The sequence below is a fragment of the Myxocyprinus asiaticus genome, chromosome 14 (genome assembly GCF_019703515.2).
Source record: "Myxocyprinus asiaticus isolate MX2 ecotype Aquarium Trade chromosome 14, UBuf_Myxa_2, whole genome shotgun sequence".
Lineage (NCBI taxonomy): Eukaryota > Metazoa > Chordata > Actinopteri > Cypriniformes > Catostomidae > Myxocyprinus > Myxocyprinus asiaticus.
This window is the reverse complement of record NC_059357.1, coordinates 16,865,607-16,882,990: the sequence shown is the minus strand read 5'-3', so window position 1 is coordinate 16,882,990 and position 17,384 is coordinate 16,865,607. Positions and strand designations below refer to the sequence as shown.

Below are 17,384 nucleotides of genomic sequence, written 5' to 3'. Positions count from 1 at the left end.
AAGAAATGGGTTTGGAACAACATGTAAAATTATGACAGAATTTTCATTTTTGGTTAAACTTTACCTTTAAGTAAGGTTGTGTAAGTACATTTAGTAGGCTGCTTGCTTTCTAATATGCAGCATTTTTATTAATGTTCTGCAAGTTAAAATAATTATAGAAACGCTCCAAATATGGAGTTTCAATGAGCAAGAGATCATAAATCAATCACTTCAGTTTCAAATCAGAATGATTTCAGGTTAATATATTTATTTATTTATTTATTTATTTTACTTCTGTATGCCTTCGTAAACCTTTTCATGTTTTCAATAATTTGTGAAACGTCTCGTCAACCACTATATTTTTCGGTTCTTTTTCACATTCTGCGCATAACGGTGACCGCTGGCCCATGTTGTGTTGCTGTTGTCAAGAATCACTGTTCTATTGCAGGATACTATGTTCGCAAATTTGTGAGAAAACAAATTTTGGGATCGTGAATACAGTTGGGGAGGAGAACGATCTTGTAATTGACGCACCTATTCTGCCATTAGCTGTGTAAAGTGCACACCAACACGGCAGAAGACAAAAAACTGTGTGTCTTTAAATGTGTTCAGGGCGATGAGCATCAGTGCATTTGGCTTAAGTCGCTTTGGATAAAAGTGTCTGCCAAATGCTTAAATAAACTAAATGCAAAGTAAATCCTCAGTACAAGTCTGCTTAGTATTTGGTGCTCAGTTGGTGTACTGGCATTGGTGTAGTCTTTACAAAAGTGCAATTTGCTGACATGCTGCACACTGAGGGCCACGTGGGCCTTTCCTCAGGGTAAAGTGTGAGATATTGCTTTTGTGCAACAGGGCTGTAAGTCTGTCCCATGCTTTTGTCTTTGCTCGGCCAGCAGTTCACCCTGATGAACAGGCTTTGTCAGATTAATATCAACATAGTGTGGTGTCAAACTGCATTACACTCTAGTTATGTTCTTTAGAGCAACACATTTGACATGTAACTCTGCCTGCCTCTGTGTGTCCACCTAAAGGCTTCTAAGAACTCCCCACGGTTCTGTGCCCAGGCAGACCTGTTGTATTAGGGCTACCCATAGGAATGAAAAAAAATCACAAATGATATCTCTTTAATATCACATTTTTTTCTCCTAGACAACAATGATATTAAATGGAAAGCAAAAGGAAACTTTTGCTTGAGTCTCCTGCTTCTCAGATTTTTTTTCCAAAGAGTAATCTCATGTTTTAAATGTAATTTATGCATTTCACACCAAGTGAATTTATGCAAGACCAAATTATCTGAGCTATCCTACCTACATTCATTTTATAGCTCAACTCTTAATGTAATGCATGTCAGAAATTGACTTGAGTGTTTCTATTTTTTTATTTCTCTGAGACAATAGAATTGGTACTTAATTGGTTCTTAATTTAAAAATAAATAAGAACATTAAACCTTCTAAGCTGTAAAAGAGTAACCTCTGAGAAATAAAAATTAATCAGGGTATGTCTATTCCAAATTTTAATTTTCTCTTTTGTTCTCAACTGTGGAGCTGCTATATTATGCTGGTATCTTTTCAATCTATTGAGACAAAACCCAATTTATGGTTCTCTGGTGAGTCAGTGAGAGGTTAGCAGTCTGCCATGAGGTCATAACATTTGTGTGGGTATTTCCTAAGAAGTTGTTATTCTTTTCCTGACACTTGTAGTCCAGTGTTTCCCGTCACCTTTTTCCAAAACTGTGTCCAACAGGGAAAATAATATGTGACAGCACACAGCCAGAGTGACACTCGGTTCAACATTTTATCCACTTTAATCAACATCAACAAGAGGCAACTTGACATGGAATTAATTAATGTAATTACTTTCATGTGGATTTAATTTGGCACCATAGAAGCTTGATCTTTGCAGCTGTCAGCTCACTGATAAAAGAAAGGAGCGCGTTGGATTTTTACATTGCCACTGGCAAACACAGAGTGCAAGGAGTCAAAGGCTATTTTTAGAGTAACTCGGCCCAACAACTGAGCCATCTGCCATTAGTTGTCCCGTAAAACAAAAGAGTCAGACTCCAAACATGCAGAAATCTTGAGGGGCAAAGAGAGATTTATATATATATAAAAAAAAAAAAAAAAAACCTGATACAGGTTTAAAAAATGTACTGTGATGCAATCATATAAATGTAAATTACTAATGTAATATTTATTAATTTGGCAGATCCAAAGTGACCAAAAAATGAGAAAAAACAATCACAAACAATTTATCATAAAGGAACAAGCAATATTAGTAGTGGCAAAATAGTGAATTTCAGATGGTAATATATAATAAATAAAAATAAAATAAATAGCTAAATAAACATCAGTACTGTATGTTTCGTATAAGTCAATTGCCCACCATTAAAATAAAGAATAAATACAAATAAAATAAATAGCTAAATAAACATCAGTACTGTTTAGTATAATTCAATTGTTGACCATTTAAATAAAGAATAAATTCAAATAAAATAAATAGCTAAATAAATATCAGTACTGTTTAGTATCAGTCATTGGCTGACAATTTAAATAAAGAATAAATAAAAATAAAATAAATAGCTAAATAAACATCAGGGGCCGGTTGCACCAGCTATACATACGATACAACTTAGCCTAGTTGTGGCACAAATGGGCACTAAGTCACAATTTACGCTCTACTAAATATTTGATCGTTGCACCATCAAACTTAGGTAGGACGTAACCCTACGTATAAACTAAATATTTACGGCAGCCTCCGACCAGGAGTAACTGATGGAATGAAAAAGCAGACTGATATTTAATGACATCAATGAGCTCATGTTTTGGCTGACAGGCATCAGTCCTTTCGACATATATGATGGTGTTGGCATTTACACTCATTTACATTTACGAAAGAGAAAAAAACGTACTTTCAAGCGGCTCTTCAGCATGAAACCAATCTAACGGTGCTGTTTTTTAGCTATGTGGTTAGCTAGTTAGCTATAAGCTCATTGCCACGGAGAGTAAAAGATGGACTTTATTTACTTTCCAGAATTGTGTCTCACCAACTAGGTAACAGCGAAGCGTGAAATCAACACTCACCACACACAATCCACCACCGCACCATTGTCTGCTGAGTTGCAAAAGGATGCTCTGATGTTTGCCTTTCAATCTGCTACATTACTTACTGCACTGACAAAATATAGCTGGCTAACAGCAAACAGATGCGATAAACATGAATGGCATGGTTTTCAGGGACAGGGTTAACGTTATATTAGTTATATAAAATGATGGGGTCATTTTTTATTAACTTTCCAGTATGTATTTCACAAACTAGTTAGCAATTTAACGAGAAGAGACCACTTAACTCCACTCAATTGTTGTCATAGCATAGTTTGTCCACCACTCAATTGGTGTCATAGCATAGTTTGTCCAGCAGAGATTTTTCTCTGCTGGACAAACTATGCTATGACACCAATTCTAAAGCATTGTTTTCTGCATTATATGTTCTGAAAAAAAGTTTTCATATCGGTAAAATATATGCCGATACCGATATATCGGTGAAAGGCAAATATCGGCCAACCGATATATTGGTTGGGCACTAGTATGGAGCAGTGCACAATTATTCATGATGCATGTCCCTGGAATAATAAACAACGGAGCAGATTTACTGTATGGAGAATGGAGACTTCACCCACAAGAGGTGAGCCAGGTGTGGGAGTGATTTGGGCAAGCTGTCGTATCTCTTCATCGCCTGAAAAATGCTCAATTATCTGAACCAGTGTCAAAAATAAAACCGCATGAGAGAGACCCAGCATGTGCAATATAGGGACCTATCAGCAGACAGAAAAAATAATAGTTCTGAGATTTTAAACTTCAGCATTAAATGTGTTTTATATCTGTTTTTATAGTGTCTAACAATGCATTGGCAATGTACACTTAAGTTTATCTTGCCAGTAAAGTTTGATATGAATTGAATATGCCCATTTGATTTAATTATTAAAAAGTAAACATATTTATGTTACATATTTATTATAATGTTTGTTTTAATGTACCATGATTACTCGCGATTAATCACAAAAAAACAGTGTGAAAAAATGTAATAGACTGACACCCCTAATATAGAGATATATACAGGGCTTGAGTTGAGGGGGAATGTGAGGGGATGTTGCAAGAAATACTAAAAAGCATCCCCCTTGTAAAACCACCATCCGCCCTTACCATCCCCTTTAGATCAATTGTGTCATGTATTACTTAGAACTAATCATGCAAGTAAAATATTTAATATTTAATTTTAATACGTTTAATAAATAACAGAAATAAGGGTGATTAGCCAGTCAGAATTAGATTTCGACATGTGTGAGGTTGCCAGATTTCTATAGGTGAAATCCCTCAATTAGATGTAGACACTTATACAGTTTGGATATATGCTGCCAGGGTGACGCTTTAGACGCGATCTGGCAACCTTGAACGTGTGAGCTCTCTCTCCACTGTAAAACAGGTATGTTGGAGTTTGCAATGGGTTGAATTTTCCTTCCTAGTGTTCACATGAAACTTACGCCACAAGTTTTCAAATGTTTCACACACTTTCTAACATGGTCAAGTAGTAAAATGGAGTAGAAAAAATATGTGTCTGCAGTGGGTGAGAAATGTAGAAAAAAAACCTTTTTCATGATCATAACATGGATTCTTTTCACAAAATTAATCAGAAACTACAATTACAGAGGGTAACAGGTGCATATTATGGCCATGTGTCCTAAGGGTCAATGAAGTGACACTCATTTCTTTCCTGATCTATTAAATTAAAAATACATAAAAAATGCAATTCACAGAAACCATTTACTTGAATACACCTCTTCTATGATGAACATTTTTCAATTGCTGAATTTAAAGTCATATGGATATTTTTTCTGGGGCTTATATTAAAACGCTCAGGACGCCTACCTGATACAGGGTGCTTTCTGTGTCGGTGTCAAAATCGACAACAAAACACTTGAACGTGAGTAAAATACTCGTATGATAATTCTGATAGCAAGTATGGCAACATCACTCCACGATCGGAGTGGATTACTATCACACTACACCTGAGGAAGTATCTGTCTGAAGATGTTTTTCTAAGTTTCAAAGTATGTTTAACTTGACACAGCATCCTAAAACACTGTTTCAGTAATTTGCAGGTTAATGTAATCCTGAAGTGAGGTAACATGTTTGGCTCGCTGTTCTTGGCAGGGGGCTCGAGGCTCGTGACTTAACCCGAGCTCAAATGCCCCCCGAACTTTATTTAAGTTATTAATGAATAGACAGAAGGAGTTGGGGTGGTGGTGGGATGCCAGTCAAATTGTCGCAGCATGGAGGTAAGCAGCTGTTTATATATGCTTACTCTAGCAATGTGATTGGTCGGACTAAATGAACATGCTCCTCCCGAACTTTGTTTATGAAACTCCATTTATGACGTGACGCATCCAAAGTGAGATGCTCCAAAAGTATCTGTTTGATGCATGTACACAGACGCGTCCTTAGAGAAGCCCAGATAATACAGTAAGTCTATCTCGGACAGACCGACAAATTTAGTTGCAAAATGGATTGCTGTGGACTGTCTACCAATGATAGGCTTGTTCATTGATATGGAAATAAACAATATATTGCCTTCTAAAGCAACTTTTGTATTGCCTAACAAATGATTTACTTGTCTGCCCTTTATTTAATCTTTATATACTGAGTTATGCGATTAATTCGATTAAATATTTTGCATATGATGTAACTAACTTATACATTTTTAATCGAGTGACAGTCCTAGTTATAGATGAATGAAACTCCAAAAGCCTAGTGAACAGTCAAAACAGGTTGAAAAACAATACAGAGTCTCTCTAGTAGAGCCCGTACAGATACTTTAACGATCAGATGTATAACAAGGCCCTAAAACCTTTGGGAGCTAATTTAGTGTGTTCTTTTCTACTGTAATACAAACCCAATATCATATCTGCAAAACAAGAGCAGTGTAATGAGCCATAAGATGTTATATTAACACATATCGCTAGTATGTGAGTTCTCCTGCAAATAAAGCAATTTATTTAGGATGTTTTAATATCATTGATGACTCTTGCAATCTTTGTAATCCTCAAGTGGTCTGATCAGAGCTAATCGGCCTTTTGCCACATGGATGCGTACTGTATCCATAACCGAGTTTGTCTCTCGGTGCAAGCCTTATTCTGTCAATTAGACTCCCACCGATATTGATTGATTTGCAGAGCAAACCCCACAAATCAATTTCTCCCATTGTTTTGTTGTTCCAATTATTCCTTTGCTCTGCTTGTGTTGAAACTCTTAGAAAATAAAAAAGAGGGGCGCACCAATCCAAGATACCTGTGTGATGCACACGTGTGTGTGTGTGTGTGTTTGGATTTGAGTGTGACTTGGGGTGAACTGTGGTCTTAGATGGAAAAAAACAGGCCCCAATTCCAACTTTAAATTTGCAGACTCAAGCAGTGGTAGCTGAGGTAATTACTGCACTGACATACTTTTACACTGTTCCAGGGTCTAATTAAGATGGCGGATTCATGGTTACTAATATTGTGTGAAAAGTTGTTAATGACATTTTGCTTGGAGTAGTTTTAATGAAATTATAATGGCACAGTTATGAGGGTCAGTTGTTTTCTACAGCGGAACAGAGCTCACTTACCTTTTCCCACTCTCTGTCCTTGTTCAAAACAATCACCACCAGTTTGGGATGCACTTGGTAACCATTCTCTGTGAAGGACAAATCTCTGCTGTCCCAGGTTACGTTCATCATGTACCTACAGGAAACAGAAATAGGCCCAGAAATAGAGCAGTTAGGTGACACAAATCTTATCTGCTGCAGTAGGCACAAAAATAACTTTTTATCTTAATGATATTCATTTTGTCCATAAAAAGATCAAAATAACATATGAAGGTCATTTTCAACATGAACGAAGACAAAAGGAGGAATTAATGAGCCATCTGAAGACTAATGAATGACCTAAATCAGATATCACATGAACTGAAGATGAAAAGTCTGTGTGAGTTATTATTAGCATCAGATGAAATCTACATGAACCATCACTATTCTTTAGTCTTCACCTTTTAAGAAATAGAAATGACTCTAAATGTTTAACAGAAGAGCCCAGTTTAAAGGAATATTGTGAAATCAATACAAGTTAAGCTGTATTGACAGCATCTGTGGCATTTTGCTATAATGATATAAAAATAATAAAAACAGAAATTTAAAAAAAAGGGGGGAAAAAAATCGTGGTTACAGTAAGGCATGCAATACAAAAATCATGGCAAGCATTCCAGGGGGTTGAAAGCAGAAATGTGAAGCTTGTAGTTTTGTTAAAGCACTTACATTAATTATTCAGAAAAAAAAAAAAAAAAAATCATCCTTTTGAGGTGGGAATATGTTTATAGGTGGATAAACTTCTGTTTATGCATTGCTGAACTGAATGCAGAACATTCCTTTAACTTGGTCCACAAGATCACACAGTAAAAATAATAATAAAACATACAGGGTGTAAATAGTGCTGTCGGGCATCTTACAGTCTAGCTGATCCCACAAAAGCTCAATGGGGTTAAGATCTATAACACTCTTTTCCAATTATCTGTTGTCCAACGTCTGTTTTTCTTTGCCCACTCTAAACTTCTTTTTGTTTTTCTGTTTCAAAAGTGTCTTTTTCTTTGCAATTCTTCCCATAAGGCCTGCACCCCTGAGTCTTGTCTTTACTGTTGTACATGAAACTGGTGTTGAGCAGGTATAATTCAATGAAGTTGTCAGCTGAAGTTGTCAAACTAGAGACTCTGATGTACTTATCCTCTTGTTTAGTTGTACATTTGGCCTTGCACATCTCTTTCTGTCCTTGTTAGAGCCAGTTGTCCTTTGTCTTTGAAGACTGTAGTGTACACCTTTGTATGAAATCTTCAGTTTTTTTGTCAATTTCAGGCATTGTATAGCCTTCATTCCTCAAAACAATGATTGACTGATGAGTTTCTAGAGAAATCTGTTTATTTTTTACCATTTTTGACCTAATATTGACCATAAGACATGCCAGTCTATTGTATACTGTGGCAACTCAAAAACAAACACAAAGACAATGTTAAGCTTCATTTAACGAACCAAATAGCTTTCAGCTGTGTTTGATATAATGGCAAGTGATTTTCTAGTACCAAATTCAGCAATTTAGCAATTTAGCATGATTACTCAAATCAAATCAAATCACTTTTATTGTCACACAACCATATACACAAGTGCAATAGTGTGTGAAATTCTTGGTTGCAGTTCCGAGCAACATAGCAGTCGTGACAGTGATGAGACATATACCAATCTACAATAAACATCAGATTTACACAACACAATTTAAAATCGAATATACACATAATTACACACAACACAATATACAAATAATAACATACAATGTACATTATACAATACACACAATATAGAATACACATTATACTATAAAAAAAAATTAGTATATATAGTATATATAAAATGTACAGTAGGTTGTATTGTACTGTATTGACATTCAGGCTGTCGGTTGATAGTCAGTTGACAGTGTGTTGTTAAGAGAATATAATTTATGACAGTCCAGTGTGAGATATTAAGATTAATAAAGTGCAGTGCTGATGTATATTGATCGTGAGAGATCAAGAGTTCAAAAGTCTGATTGCTTGGGGGAATAAGCTGTCATGAAGTCAGCTGGTGCGGGTCCTGATGCTGCGATACCGCCTGCCTGATGGTAGCAGTGAGAGCAGCACAAGGCTCGGGTGGCTGGAGTCTCTGATGATCCTCCGAGCTTTTTTCACACACCTCCTGGTGTATATGTCCTGGAGGGAGGGAAGCTCACCTCCGATGATGTGTCTGGCAGTTCGCACCACCCTTTGCAGGGCTTTGCGGTTGTGGGCGGTGCTATTGCCGTATCAGGCGTAGATGCAGCCAGTCAGGATGCTCTCTACAATGCTGGTGTAGAACCATCTAAGGATGTGGCGGTTCATTCCAAACTTCCTCAGCCATCTCAGGAAGAAGAGGCGCTGATGAGCCTTCTTCACAACGGCCTCAGTGTGGACGGACCATGTGAGTTCCTCAGTGATGTGGACACCCAGGAACATGAAGCTGCTGACTCTCTCCACTGGTGCTCCATTGATGGTGATGGGGCTGTGTTCTCTTTCTCTTCTCCTGAAGTCCACCACAAGCTCCTTTGTCTTACTGACGTTGAGGGAGAGGTTGTGCTCCTGACACCAGCGTGTCAGAGTGTGCACCTCCTCTCTGTGGGCTGTTTCATCATTGTCACTGATCAGACCTACCACCGTCGTATCATCAGCAAACTTAATGATGGCATTGGAGCTATGTGTTGCCACACAGTCATGTGTGTACAGGGAATACAGGAGTGGGCTAAGAACACAGCCCTGCAGGGCTCCAGTGTTGAGGGTCAGTGATGAGGAGATGTTACTGCCCATTCTAACCACCTGGTGTCTGCTTGACAGGAAGTCCATGATCCAGCTGCACAGCGAGCTGTTTAAGCCCAGAGCCTGGAGTTTCTCATCAAGCTTGGAGGGCACTATGGTGTTGAATGCTGAGCTGTAGTCTACAAACAGCATTCTCACATAAGTGTTCCTTTTTTCCAGGTGGGAGAGAGTAGTGTGTATTCTAGATGCAATGGCATCATCAGTGGAGCGGTTGTTGCGGTAAGCAAACTGCAAAGGGTCCAGTGACAGAGGCAGCACAGAGCAGATGTAATCTCTGATTAGTCTCTCAAAGCATTTGCTGATGATGGGGGTCAGAGCAACAGGACACCAGTCATTTAAGCAAGTGATTTTGGATTGCTTTGGTACAGGCACAATGTTGGATGATTTAAAGCATGTGGGGACTACAGACAAAGAGAGGGAAAGGTTGAAAATGTCCGTAAAAACAACAGCCTGTTGGTTCGCATACGCTCTGATGACGCGGCCCGGAATGCCGTCTGGACCCGCGGCTTTACGGATATTCACCCTTTGGAAGGATAGGGTTACATCCACTACAGAGATGGAGAGTGAACTAACCTTTGTAGGTTCAGCTGCGAGAGCTCTCTCTGCGAGAGCTGTGTTATTTCCCTCGAACCGTGCATTAAAGTATTTAGTTCATCTGGGAAAGAGGCAGCGGTGTTAACGGCAGAGTTTTTATTCCCTTTAAAGTCCGTGATGATATTAATTCCCTGCCACATGCTTCTAGAGTTGGTGGTGTTAAACTGTCCTTCAATATTGTTTCTGTACTGGCATTTTGCTGCTGATAGTTTTTCGGAAGGCATAACTGGCTTATTTATGCTCCTCCGCGTTCCCGGAATTAAAAGCAGAGGTCCGCGCATTAAGTGCCGCGCGAACATCGCTATTAATCTAGGTTTCTGGTTCGGGTAGATCTGTATTGTTTTGGATGGAACAACATCCTCTACGCACTTTCTGATGAAACATGTTAAGCTATCAGCGTAAACCACGATGTCGTCATCAGAGGCGGACCGGAACATCTCCCAGTCCGCGTGATAAAAACAGTCTTGTAGCATAGAGTCTGATTGGTCCGACCAACACTGGATCATTCTGAGGGTGGGTGCTTCCTGTTTCAGTTTCTGCCTGTAAGCGGGCAGAAGCAGAATGGAAGAGTGGTCTGATTTGTCAAATGGTGGGCGGGGGAGGGATTTGTAGCCATCCTGGAAGGGAGAGTAGCAATGGTCCAAAACCCGGTCCCCTTGTGTGTTAAAACTGATGTGAGAGCTTGTTGTCCAGAGACTGAACATTTGCCAGCAGAATACTGGGTAGAGGGGGTCGATTTGCGTGACGTCTTACTCTGATGAGAACGCCGGCTCTGTTTCCCCTTTTCCTTCTGCGTTTTCGCGGCCGGGCAGCCCAGACAAAGGGCTCCGCGTGTTTGTAAACAGCGGGTCGACATTGAGGAATTTGAAGTCCGGTTTATGGTGTGTAAATGTCCAAAAGTGTTTGTCTGTCATAGACAATAAGGCAGACAACATCCAAGACAAAAAACAGAAGAATTGTAAACAGAACAAACAAAAAACTACAATGTTGTTTCGGAGCTCACAACGCAGCAGCCATACTCGGTGCGATCTTGAGTCCAAAAAAAAAAAAAACTCAAGGATAAGGTGTTGGAGTGATGGCTGCTGGAAATGGGGCCTGTCTAGATTTGATCAAAAATGACTTTTTTCAAATAGTGAGGGTGCTGTTCTTTACATCAGTAATGTCCTGACTATACTTTGTGATCAGTTGATTGCCACTTTGGTGAATTAAAGTACCAATTTCCTTCTGAAACAGCTAAATCTGTACTTTATTCCAAACTTTTGGCCGCCAGTGTGTATACTGTATGTGTGTGCGTGTGTGTGTGTGTGTGTGTGTATCAGTGTACCATGAGAAATGTCTTGATAAAATAATCAAAAGGCATTTCAGTGGTGAATTTTATGTGTGTGAATTTTCCTTTGTTTTCTATGAGCAAACAAATACAAACAAACACTAAGGAGCTGAAATCAACTTAACCATTTTTATTCAACACTCCTTTTCCAAGTTTTACCATCCACCTAAAACTTTTTTGTGCAATCATCGCATCAGGTTTTCTGGATGACTCTTCCCCTAGAATCCATCAAGTACAGAATATATCAAACAATTATTCAATACATAAATCTTCACTTTTCTCTTTCTTTTCTTAAACAACATAGTAAGTTTTTTGTTGTTTTGAACCAACAACAAGCCTTGTATAAATGTGTGCAATTTGATAACCACATAGCTAAATCTAGAAAATAGAACAAAGAATGCCAAACATAAGCAAAGCAACCTATTTAAAATGTTAATTTTTCATATAAGTGGAGGCAGTTTACTTGGTCTCCACTCTCTGCTGTCGCATCTCTAGCTCTCTCACCCAAGTGAGTGAGCGTTACCGCGGCGTGTAGCATTTATGTCGGAGCTGACATTAGCTAACGTTGATGTAACGTAACTTTATATACATTAGCTATATAGCTTTATGGGGCCTGTCTCGTCATTGTTTATCACAAGCAAAAACGTAAGTTGGGAACAACAATTTGTCACTACATGCCCTGTCCCCTCAATCTCTCACAAAGTTAACACTGCATTAGCTACATCCCTCAAATATATGTTAACTAAATTAGGTAGCTTGCACACCTAGCAAGGTGGCAAATAGCTGGCAAGCAACTGAATCTAGCACCCTAAAAAACAGTAAATACATAGGTAGCTAATATGTATAGCTACTACTCGCTAAATCTCTTTGGGTGAGGGGTGAAGATGAGTTTAGGTACAGATGCTGCGTTCCATTCAATTCGGATGTGGGATATTCCACTTGATATCTCCGATCTCTGACTAAAGGCATTCCAATGCCAGATGTTCGGAAGATGACGTTAAAGGAAACAAAACTGCAATGCTCCCGTTAGCTTAGCAGGTGTTTGACTGTCACCAGAGATATCTCCTAACAACCCAATTCATAAATAATCTGCAATGCTAGCATTTGTGCAACAGGTGTACAATTATCAAAAGAGAATATAATTTACCATGTTTTGAACACCTGTTACTCTGCTCATGTTTGTTAAACAAGCTTTAATATCATGTAATGTAGGAACTTTGACTAATTTATCGATATTATTTAATAAAAGTGAATGTTTATCACCTATTTTGTACATCTTCCTGGGTGCCGTCACGTCACGTACCTGCAGCTTGGCGAAATCGGAGTTTAAAAATTCTGCACGATTTTCCAAGTTGCAATTACGACTTCAAGTGGCGTTCCATTGCACTTTTCCCAGTAGGAAGTTGGAAAATCTGACTTTCCGAGTTGAATGGAACGCAGCAAGAGGCAGACTGGTAATGTTAGCTAGCTAGCTTTGCTAGCATCAGTTACACTTAGCTTACCTTTCTTTATGCTTCCTTTCAAAGTGCCGATAAAAGTTTGACATGGTCCCAGCCGTATCGGTAAGCATTGCATTGCAGAATTTACATACTGCTGGGTGTTTTCTTTTGGACGCTGTTTTTCAGATTAACTCTTTGTGGTTTAGGTCAGTATTTCATGACCTTTTTTCTGCCACGGCACACTTTTTATGATTAAAAAATCCCATGGCACACCACTATCCCACATAACCATCGTCGATAGTTTTCCTTTTCAAGAACTTGTCCATGTTTTCTGTCTGTCTTAGTAGCGTGAACTCGTAATGTTTGAAATTCGGCTATGCAAAAAAATGCAAATAACATAGGTATGCTGTACAATGAGGTCACAGATGCCAAGAGCGCTAATTGGATAATGAAAAACCAACAAATTTGTAAAATTTAAAATTTCTTTTCCAATTTGTAGATTTGTTCTTGCAAATTAATTCTTGCAACGGCACAGCAAATATATATTTTTTTATTATTTATTCATTTATTTATTTACTGTATTTTCCGGAAATAATGTCGCATCTGACTATAAGTCACACCAGGTCAAAATCACCTTGTTGATAAAGAGAAACAAACACATAAGTCACACTGACAGAGGTTGGATACGGCAGGCATTAGGACCTGGAAGCAGCCGCCCAGCCTCTATTCACCGGTTCTGATATCAAACGCGCTCCATGAAGATTACAGTACCTCAGAATCTTCACATCGTATCACGGTGTATTTGGACTTATTTAGAACAGGAGAATTTGCTTTTAGTTATCGTACGTAACAGTTTCTCATATTCTTTTTATGTTTCATGAGAGAAACGCGACAAGTAAGCCACATCTGTTCATAACATCTGTAACTCCATGCTGTGCACAAACAAACAGCTTTTAGTCTTTGAGTAAAACAATACACCTGTTGTATTCTATCCATTCATTCGGTTCACTTGACTGAATGTTTTTACTACAAGTGTGATGATGAAGCATTATTTTGTGGGCATGTGAGGAGTTGCGTTTGACAGCAGACTAGAGTTTGTTAGAACAATAATGTTATGATGGACAAGTTGCATAAAACTGGTTGCATAAAATAATTTGTACTGGAAAATATACTGAATTGGCAACTTTAAAACTCTTCTACTGTCTCTATGCCTTCACTAAAATACCGGAATTTTTTTAAATGTATTTATTTTGAGGAATTCTTTCCATGGTACATCTGAAAATCTTTCATGGCACGCTAGTGGGCACAGTGGTTGGAAAACACTGGTTTAGGTAGCCAAATTGTATTACAGAAGATTTGGCTGACATCTCTCAGACAGCCACAGTTTCTTCTCCTGTCTCCTGCATTCACTTTCTTGGAGTACGTGTGAAGGGGGGCGGGGACAGCCATTAACAGTAACAAAAATTTCAAATTAGAAACGAGTCAAACTATTGCTTGCATTTGAAGCAGGAAGTTTTACATCCAATCACAGTAAAGATGTTAACAAATAAATCAGACAATGCACAGGCAATTTAGTGATATCCCCACAGTTGTGATCTTGACCGGTCTTGAAATAAAATCCCGAGTCCTCTTTGTCTGAGACCAAGATAAGACCGAGTAAAAATGCGGTCGATTACGAGACCTTCAAAAAGTGGTCTCGAGACCAAGACCTATCTCAAGTACTACAACACTGACAAACACATCTAACTGCCCCTCCTCTCAGTAATTGCAACCTAGCAATTTTAATGAGGACTCTGCCATGGGTGTGGCCACCAGTCTCCCAGGTGAGAGGGATTAGACGTCAAAGTTCCTTTAAGGCAAATCAGGGCACTTGTCCGCCATATTCGTAATGTTATTTCTACTTGAATAGGGAAAGGCAGAAATCTCCAAAACGCTTGGTCAAATGACAAACAAATAACATTTCAAAACTTGAACATCTGACAACAATGGTACCATAAAATGTGCTTTCTTAGCTCAAATTGTGCAAAAAAAACCCCACCCTTTTCCGGCTGATGCAGCTAATACATATGCGTGTCCTCGAGTAATCAAACAATGCCTCTATCAAAAAGGTGATTGGCTCTTTAAACTGTAAGGCGGGACTTCCATTGTTACAGCTGCCTTTTTGAGTCTTACGATGAATGGGAGAAATTGTAACGCAATTGTATTATTGCCATATTAACGTTACATATATAAATGGGCAATTATGCAAAAAAACAAAAAACAAACAAAAAATTGTATTTATTAAATTGGTCCAGCTTATGACTCCATCAAAAAGACAATTGGATTTTTTAACTGTAATGTAAGACTACAGCCGTTACAATTTCAATACAATTTATATATAAATATCCAAGTATGCTGTCTCATCCCCTTACATTGTCCCCATACATTGTCTCTCGATTTATGAAACGGGTCTTAGTGGGTGTATAGTGACTAAATGGAAGGAGCAGCTTGTTGATTGGGGTCTCATTTAGGGGGGTAAAGCGAAGGCCCACTCACCCTACATATATCGTTGAATCCAATTACATCAGATTGCAGGAGAGGAACAGAATCAATAAGCTCCACTCTCCTCCACTACAAGACATGTTTTCACTCACAACGGGCTCCCTTATTTATTGTAAATACTCTTTTTACATTCATACTGTAATGCGGTTCAAGGATGGGAAAGGAGAAGGCGGGAACCAGCTGAACAGTCAACATAAACTTTAATGATATAAAGAAATTTAAACATAACATAAAACACACAGACACGCACACACACAGCAGCCCTCTCTCTCTCTCTCTCTCTCTCTGGCATCCCCGAATCCTCCCTAATCTCTCTCCCACTGATTGGGTAACTCAGCGTCAGGCATGCATCCTCATGACCCGGCCATGCCCTCCTCCTCATCATACTCCTCCACCGCCCGATTCAGGCCGGGGCACCATCCGGACTGGCTTACTCCCCCCACCCCCACCCCCATCTCTGGAGGGGAGTTGTTGCCCTTCCGGTCATTCTGCCACACGATGGTCCTCCCCGCCTCCTGAGAATCTGAGAGAGACGAGGGGAGAGAGAGGGGAGAGAGAAAGAGTGAGCGGGAGAGACAGAGACAGAGAGAGAGAGAGAGAGAGGGTAGAGAGAGAGAAAAGAAAACGCTCTTCTTCGGCTCCCGCAGGCACGCCGGCCACCTGGTCCTCAGCCACTCCTCCGCCCCCTGGCGAACGGCAGCAGTTCCTCCGTCCCCTGGTGGATGGCAACGGCTCCTCCGCCCCCTGGCAGACAGCAGAAACTCCTCCGTCCCCTGGCGGATGGTGATGGCTCCTCCACCTCCCAGTGGCGGCGAGTTCTCCCGGACAACGTGCCCCCCCTCCTTTGCCAGGTTTCGGTACCAATGTAACGCGGTTCAAGGACGGGAGAGGAGGAGGCAGGAACCGGCTGAGCAGTCAATGTAAACTTTAATGATACAAAGGAAATAAACATAATATAAAACACACAGACACGCGCCCACACTCTCTCTGGCGTCCCCGGCTCCTCCCTTATCTCTTTCCCACTGATTGGGCAAGTCAGCGCCGGGCGTGCATCATAACGACCCGGCCACGCCCTCCACCTCATCACATACACCTCTCCCAGTTCCCTTTGCTGCAGCTAAGATTACGAGCCCTGGATCACCACACTGGACACACCTGCAGAGCCAATTACTCAGGAAACCCGATACTTGACACAGTGTGTCAATAGAGCTTTAGGTTCTCTGCACGACCACAGAAGTGTGAGAGTCGTGCTCATTAGCTTAGTATGTTCTGTCATCGCTTGGCCTTTGTCATATGGACTAGAAAGACCATAGTTACAAATAGAACAAAAACTATGGGGAGGGCAGGGGGAAGGATTTGTTTAATGATGGTTTTATGGTCTATGGATGCAACAAAATCAACCGATGATATAAAAGATGAGACTGTATAAAAGGTTTTGTTGTCGTTGTTTTCTTTTGACAACGTAATTTTTTTTATACAAATTTTTTTATTAATATTATACGTAAGCCACTGCAAACAACCTCCCCTAAAGCGTTCATGAACACACAAAGGACGTCAAGATTTTCATTGAAAAATGACTGTTAAATGACATTTCCGATGGTTTCTCACAAAAATTGTATGCCTTTAGAAGACTTGCACAAGTCGCATGGACCACTTTTGGTCATTTTCAACATTGTATTTAAAGGGATAGTTCACTCCAAAATGAAAATTCTCTCATTTACTCACCCTCATGCCATCCTAAATGTGTATGTCTTTCTTTCTGCTGCTGAACACAAACAAAGATTTTTAGAAGAATATTTCAGCTCTTTAGGTCCATACAATGCAAGCGAATGGTAGCCAGATCTTTGAAGGTCCAAAAAGCATATAAAGGCAGCATAAAAGTAATACATATGACTCCAGTGGTTAAATCCATTTCTTCAGAAGCGATTTGAGAGGATGGCATAAGTGTGTGTAAATAATGAGAGAATTTTTATTTTGTGTGAACTATCTCTTTAAAAGATGGACCAGGATATTAATTTAAACATCACTTTTTGCAGTTTAGCATAAGAA

The 17,384-nt window shown here is 39.4% G+C and overlaps 1 protein-coding gene across 1 annotated transcript in view; it reads right to left on the bottom strand.

The window, feature by feature from the left end:
• Positions 1-17,384, bottom strand: part of LOC127451138 (glutamate receptor ionotropic, NMDA 2A-like) — a 260,187-nt gene that overhangs the window by 91,420 nt on the left and 151,383 nt on the right. Inside the window, exon 4 of the mRNA XM_051715585.1 lies at positions 6,637-6,751. Within this exon, the coding sequence (XP_051571545.1) occupies positions 6,637-6,751 (115 nt within the window). The remainder of the gene's footprint in view (positions 1-6,636; positions 6,752-17,384) is intronic.